The sequence below is a fragment of the Oncorhynchus gorbuscha genome, linkage group LG11 (genome assembly GCF_021184085.1).
Source record: "Oncorhynchus gorbuscha isolate QuinsamMale2020 ecotype Even-year linkage group LG11, OgorEven_v1.0, whole genome shotgun sequence".
Classification (NCBI taxonomy): domain Eukaryota; kingdom Metazoa; phylum Chordata; class Actinopteri; order Salmoniformes; family Salmonidae; genus Oncorhynchus; species Oncorhynchus gorbuscha.
Genome location: NC_060183.1, coordinates 68,419,952 through 68,427,247, shown reverse-complemented (window position 1 = coordinate 68,427,247; position 7,296 = coordinate 68,419,952). Strand labels below are relative to the sequence as shown.

The following is a 7,296-nucleotide window of genomic DNA, read 5'->3' as shown; positions in this document are numbered from 1 at the left end:
GGCGCGGTTACACGTGGTCTGCGGTTGTGAAGCCGGATGTGGAGGTCCTGGGCTGGCGCGGTTACACGTGGTCTGCGGTTGTGAAGCCGGATGTGGAGGTCCTGGGCTGGCGCGGTTACACGTGGTCTGCGGTTGTGAAGCCGGATGTGGAGGTCCTGGGCTGGCGTGGTTACACTTGGTAACCAGTTTTGAGGTCAGTTGGACGTACTGCCAAATTCTCTGAAATGATGTTGGAGGCAGCTTATGGTGGAGAAATTAACATTACATTCTCTGGCAACAACTCTGGTGGATATTCCTGCCAATTGCACTCTCCCTCAAAACTTGAGACATCTGTGGCATTTAGTTGTGTGACAAAACTGCACATTTTAGAGTGGCCTTTTATTATTCCCAACACAAGGTTAACCTGTGTAATGACCATGCTGTTTAATAACCTTCTTGATATGCCACACCTGTCAGGTGAATGGATTATCTTGGCAAAAGAGAAATGCTCCCTAACAGGGATGTAAACAAATTAGTGCACAACGTTTGAGAGAATTAAGCTTTTTGTGTGTACGTAAAATGTACATGATTTTTTTTATTTCAACTCATGAAACATGGGACTGACACTTTATATTGCGTTTATATTTTTGTTCAGTGTACATGTGGTACCAGTACTGAGTCCATGTGCAGGGGTACAAGGCAGATACTGTATGTACATAACTAGGAATAAAGCGACAGATATGAAACAGTAGCAGCAGCATATGTGATGAGACAAAAAGGTTAGAGCAAAAACAGTCAATGCAGATCGTCCGGGTAGCTATTTTGTTAACTATTTAGCTAATTATTTAGCAGCCTTATGGCTTGGGGGTAGAAGCTATTCGTTTCCTAGACTGAGGACTTTTGTTGTGCTTCTCTTGACAGCTGTGTTACATTGTCATCATTCCACCTTGCATCCTTTTCTCAGGGGCCATTAATCATTCTCTAATGCATAACTGAGTATATAGCTGGGGTGTTCCTGAGAACAATCTTACAACCACACCTAAGTGGCCAATGTGCCAAAGACAATGAGCTAGTACATTTTCTAATTACCAAATAGTATGGTGAAATCAAGATTTACCTGTTCAGGTGATGTACGGTTGATGTGGGTGAGATCATGTGAGAGGAAACAGATTTGTTCACACTTGACCTCTCTGGACCTTCACATTTGAACATATTTTCTGGCACATGACCAGATGTCAAAACTAGTGTTCCTTCTGGTTTTGACATTTTTGTACTCTACTGTGTGCTGTTCATTGTTCACGTTAGCTAGTCTCCTCAGGGCCAGTCCTAGTGTCTGGTTTGTTACACACAGACACACTGAAGAGGTAGAGAGGTCAGGGGTCAGTGTTAGGAGGTCTTTTTCAAGGAGAGTGGAGTGTATTTCTGTTTGGGACCTATCCTGTGTGTTGTGTAACCCAAAGTCTAAGGCCTAATAGGAAAATAGGCAGGGAGTCCCTCTATGACTCCTATATGGCAGAACATGGCTCATCTGGCCAGGATACACACACTACTTGTCCTGAGCTTACAAACAGCCACCCTACACAGTACATACATAAACTGTAGGGATGGGGGAAAAATCGATACAGTAGAGCAGGGGTGTCAAAGTCAAATGGACGGAGGGCCAAATAAAAAATTTAGCTACAAGCCGAGGGCCGGACTGTTCGAATGTTCATTGAAATTTTTTTAAATGACGCATATAGTCTAGTGAACCTAATTGAACCTACTGAAAACCTAACAAATATATTCCAATATGATCAGATAAATAAAGCAATATTTTCTTATGGCTCTGTCAGTAATCTTTAATTTTCAACAGACACAAAAGACAAATTTCCTTTATATAAAAATCCCCATAACATGAACATTAAATGAAAGAAACCGGTATTCAAGGCACCATCAGTAGCCTATATTTTCTATTTTAGCAAAAGTGGGCTAAATTTACTTCAAAGAAAAAAACAATAATAGCAATTTTCTATCATCCACTCAACTGAAATATTTTAAAAATATAATTGGATTGAAATACAATAAAATAAAGTGCAAAAATCTATTAATCAAAAACAACACTTTGTTTAATGGTCCTTCTGTAGCTCAGTTGGTAGAGCATGGCGCTTGTAACGCCAGGGTAGTGGGTTCGATTCCCGGGACCACCCATACGTAGAATGTATGCACACATGACTGTAAGTAGCTTTGGATAAAAGCGTCTGCTAAATGGCATATATTATTATTATTATTATTATTTAAGGAGAAGTAACATGCAGTGAAAACAAATATTAAACTTTAACTTTTAAACTTAAACTGAGTAAAAACTCTAAATAACTCTAAATATGTGATTGCACAGTAATGTTCACTTGTTTGAGGTTGAGGGTGATACTTGGTGGTGTCCCATCTTTTCCACAAGTTCATCAATGTTCGGGGTAAGGCTCTGAGCTGAGGAAATCCTCAGAATTGAGTGGAGGTGTTCAGCAGTAAGTCGACTTCTGTGTGATGTTTTGTTCAAGTTCATCAAAGAAAACAGTTGTTCACACAGGTATGTGCTGCCAAACATAGACAACGTTTGAGCAGCCTGGATGCGCAGCTGGGGCATTGTGTCGGGGAGGAAACGGGCGAACTCCGCAGCACCCACTGCCGCATATTTTGCCCTCAGTGCATCATTGCATTGGAGGTCAATCAACTCCATTTGGAGGTTTGGTGGTGAGCTTTCCACGTCAACAGCAAATGGGTTACCGAGCAGTTCCAACCTGCTTTTTTGTGCTTCAAAGTCAGCAAATCGGCGTCGAAAGTCAGCGGCAAGCATACCTATTTTATCAGCCAACTGTGCGCTCGGGAACGCACTGGTAGAGAGCTTCTCTTTCATGGTCTGGCAGCTGGGAAAGTGGCTCAAATTTTCTTTCCGCATCTGCGTCTCCCACAGAGTCAGTTTGGTTTTAAATGCCTTCACTGTACTGTACATATCAGAGATGACACGATCCCGACCCTGCAGCTGCAAGTTCATTGCATTCAGATGACTCGTAATGTCACACAGAAAAGCCATTTCACACAGAAACATTTCGTCTCGGAGTTGTGTTGTGTCTTTCCCTTTGCTGTCCAAGAACAGACAAATCTCCTCACGAAGCTCGAAACATCTTTGAAGCACCTTTCCCTGGCTTAGCCATCGCACCTCTGTGTGATAAGGCAAATCACCATGCTCCGTTTCTAACTCCGTCAGAAATGCCTTGAACTGGCGGTGATTCAAACCTTTGGCTCTGATAAAGTTAACTGTGCGCGTGATGATGCTCATTACATGCTCCATTTTCAAGGCTTTACCGCACAACGCTTCCTGGTGTATGATACAATGATAAGCTGTCAGCTCACCTGTCGCGTTTTCCTCTGGCATCTTTTCCCGTATCTTCGCCACCAGTCCGCTCCTGTGTCCACACATCGCAGGTGCTCCGTCGGTTGTCAAACCCACGAGTTTTTCCCAAGGCAGCTCCATCTCATTTACACATCTTGACACCTCTTCATACAAATCATGCCCCGTAGTTGTGCCATGCATAGGACGTAAAGCCAAAAACTCCTCTGTCACGCTTAGGCTGGAGTCCACTCCGCGGATGAAAATTGACAACTGGGCAATGTCAGAAATGTCGGTGCTCTCATCCACAGCCAAGGAATATGCAATGAAATCTTTTCCCTTTTTCACAAGCTGCTCTTTTAGATTGATGGACAACTGGTCTACTCTCTCGGCAATGGTGTTTCTGCTCAGACTCACATTTAAAAAGAGTTGCCTTTTTTCTGGGCAAACTTCGTCACAAACTTTAATCATGCAGTTTTTGATGAAATCCCCCTCCGTAAATGGCCGGGCTGATTTAGCGATCTCTTCTGCCAAAATAAAACTGGCCTTGACAGCAGCCTGGCCTTGTGATTTGGCTTTTTTGAACAGAGCCTGTCGAGATTTGAGGCCTCGTTTTAATTCCTCTGCCTTTTGTAGCCTTTGTTCCATGTCCATATTCTTGTTTTTGTCCGCGTGTTTCGTTTCATAATGTCGTCTCAGATTATACTCTTTCAGTACCGCCACACTTTCTCCACACAGAAGACACACAGGTTTTCCAGCTACCTCCGTGAACAAATACTCCGACTCCCACCTTGTTTGAAACCCCCGGTTCTCAGTGTCCACCTTCCGTTTTGCCATTTTTGATGGGTATCTGAAAGTTAATTTTACTGTGATGCTGACAACTGCTGTGCCAATAAATATTGAAATGAAGCAGCCTACTGCTCGGTGCGTCACCGTTGCATTGTGGGAAATGTAGTATTGGTGCGTGTAAAAGATCTGCGGGCTGCCGGCTTGCTGCGGTCTGCGGGCCGGTTCTAATAACAAATCAAGATCATCCCAGGGGCCGTAAAAAACCTTCTCGCGGGCCGGATGTGGCCCGCGGGCCTTGACTCTGACATATGTGCAGTAGAGTATCACAATATTATTTTTGCCTATTTTATATCGACAAGTAGCGATTTGTAAATATATCTCTATATATTTTTTTGCTAGGTAGTTAACGTTGTCTATTAGCTAGTGCAAGTTGGTGGTACCAAAACTTTATAGTTTGTTCTCCATCATATTTTTCAATGTTTTATGTATGCCGGCAGGTTTTCAGCACTTTTACTTCCAAAACATGTTTTTCCATGGATCTCTTTAATTCCTCTGCAGTAGACATATAGTGAGCAATATGTTTGGAACATCGAATCACAATAAAGTTGCAGTATCGAATCATAATACATAAAAAATCACAATACATATAGAATTATAATACATATCGCATCGGCGCTTAAGTACTGTGATAATATCGTATCATGAGGTCGCTAGCAATTCCCAGCCCTAATAATAGGTTACCCTACACTCATATTATGGAAGTCCACTTTTCTATCCATAGTTTAAAAAAAAATCGGACCCCACAGCCATCATCATGACAATACCCTAATGATAATACCCTAATGATAATACCCTAATGATAATACCATGATAATGATAATACCATGATAATAAAAATATAATTATAATCATAAAACGATGATAATAACAATACCATGATTATGATCCTACCATGATAATGATAATACCATAATGGTGATACCATGATCATGATAATATAATGACAGTTCCATGATAATGACAACACAAAGATGGACAATACCACATAATAGTAATACTTGCTACAGGATCAGGAGGATCATGCCCCAGCCTGTGGCATCAGGACTTTCTTTATTGACAAAAGCTATATAAGTGAAAAGGACAGTGCTATTTTTATATTTGATTTTATTTACCTTTATTTAACTAGGACAGTCAGTTAAGAACAAATTGTTATTTACAATGACGTCCTACTAGAAGGCAAATGGTCTCCCGTGGGGACGGGGGTTGGGATAAAAATACAAATATAGGACAAAACACACATCATGACAAGAGAGACAACACAACACCGTGACAACTCTCCTGCACACCACTCAGTTTATCACCTGTCACTATCTTCTGGTGAATCATATGGGGTTGTTTTGATGTTGTTTTCGAGCCTTTTATTGTGTAATGACACAGCCCTTTCTAAAGGCCTGAGGCAGTAAAAAGCGAGATTGTCCGGTGTTTTACATACACCGTGTACAAAACATTTAGTAAAAACCTTCCTAATATTGAGTTGCACGACCCCTTTTGCCATCAGAACAGCCTCAGTTCCTCAGGGCATGGACTCTACAAGGTGTCCAAAGCGTTCCACAGGGATGCTGGCCCATTTTGACTCCATTGCTTCCCACAGATGTGTCAAGTTGGCTGGATGTCCTTTGGGTGTTGGACCATTCTTGATACACAAGGGAAAGTGTTGAGCGTGAAAAACCCAGCAGCATTGAAGCTTTTGACACACTCAAAACAGTACGCCTGGCACCTACTACCATACCCCATTCAAAGGCACTCCAACATTCTGTTTTTCCAATTCACCCTCTGAATGGAACACATACACAATCCATGTCTCAATTGTCTCAAGGCTTAAAAATCCTTCTTTAACCCTCCCTTTCATCTACACTAATTGAAGTGGATTTAACAAGTGACATCAACAAGGAATCATAGCTTTCACCTGGATTCACCTGGTCAGTCTATGTCATGGAAAGAGCTGGTGTTCCTAATGTTTTGTACACTCAGTATATTTCCACACTATGAGGTTGGAATGATACTGTGAGATTGTGAAAATGATGATAAGGCCTTTTCAGCCTGTTTTGGTAGGATGGAGTTTTTTTTCCACTAGGTATTAAATGAGTTAATAGACCAGTAAGAAAGAGACCAGTAAGAACCTCTCTTCCAACAACAGCTCGTTTTCAGTTTTCTCCTCCCCACTTAGACCACTCCCAGACAGTCCTAGCAACATTCTTGCTGGAGAAATTGTTCTTTGCTAAGAATCAATTGAAAACAATCACAGTAAGGTACTTAATTGTTACCCAGAAAGGATTTGATATTGAGATCAAATGGCTGCATTGAACACACGTGGAAAATGTAAATAATGGAAAAAGGTTTCTTGGTTGCTTTCTCCTCATCATCCCCTTGTGTCTAGACTGAGCGATGCCTCTATAGTGTTGACACCATCTCTCTGTCACTCTGCAGTCATGCAGTATTAACACACACACACTGAGAGTGAAGTCACAACGGATCAGGTTTAGGCATGTGGCTACAGTTCCACTTACAGCACAGTGGCCTCCATTCCTGCTACCTCCCACCAAATAGAGAGAAACACAGCACATACTATACCGTGCACAGACAGACTATACAGTACACAGACAGACTATACCGTGCACAGATAGACTATACAGTACACAGCACATACTATACAGTACACAGACAGACAGATTAGATCACTGTTTCCCATGGAGAAAAAAGAGAGAAATATAAATTGGGGGAGGAATGGAGGGAGGGGGAGATGGGATAATATCAAAAGGATAACAGTGTTTCATAGAAGACTTCATGTTCTGACAGACCAGGATGATGAGAGGATTAAGTTGTGTCTCGCACGTAGAGTAGAGCCTTGTGATTCTGAAACCCTGACTGCCCAATTAATGAATCAGACTTAGAGAGAGGTTTGGACCCATTCTGGGCTACAGTACATGGCATGCTGATGAGGGTCTTGATGGTTACACTGGGTCATTAGTCAGATGCAGGGTTGTGGTTACATATTGGTTATTTGCAGTGTTTGGTTTAAAGTCTATGATTTAAATAATATAATAATATGCATGGCCCTTTTCTTATTGGTTCATCAGATGCTCAGAACATGGAGCTGAACAGAG

At 41.8% G+C, this 7,296-nt stretch overlaps 1 protein-coding gene across 8 annotated transcripts in view; it reads left to right on the top strand.

Moving 5' to 3' along the window:
* Positions 1–7,296, top strand: part of LOC123989309 (rho guanine nucleotide exchange factor 28-like) — a 129,068-nt gene that overhangs the window by 2,440 nt on the left and 119,332 nt on the right. For all 8 annotated transcript variants that reach the window (XM_046290232.1, XM_046290228.1, XM_046290233.1 and 5 more), the window contains exon 2: positions 7,270–7,296. This exon is cut by the window's right edge and continues 17 nt beyond it. In XM_046290232.1, the coding sequence (XP_046146188.1) occupies positions 7,281–7,296 (16 nt within the window). In that variant the 5' untranslated portion in view covers positions 7,270–7,280. The remainder of the gene's footprint in view (positions 1–7,269) is intronic.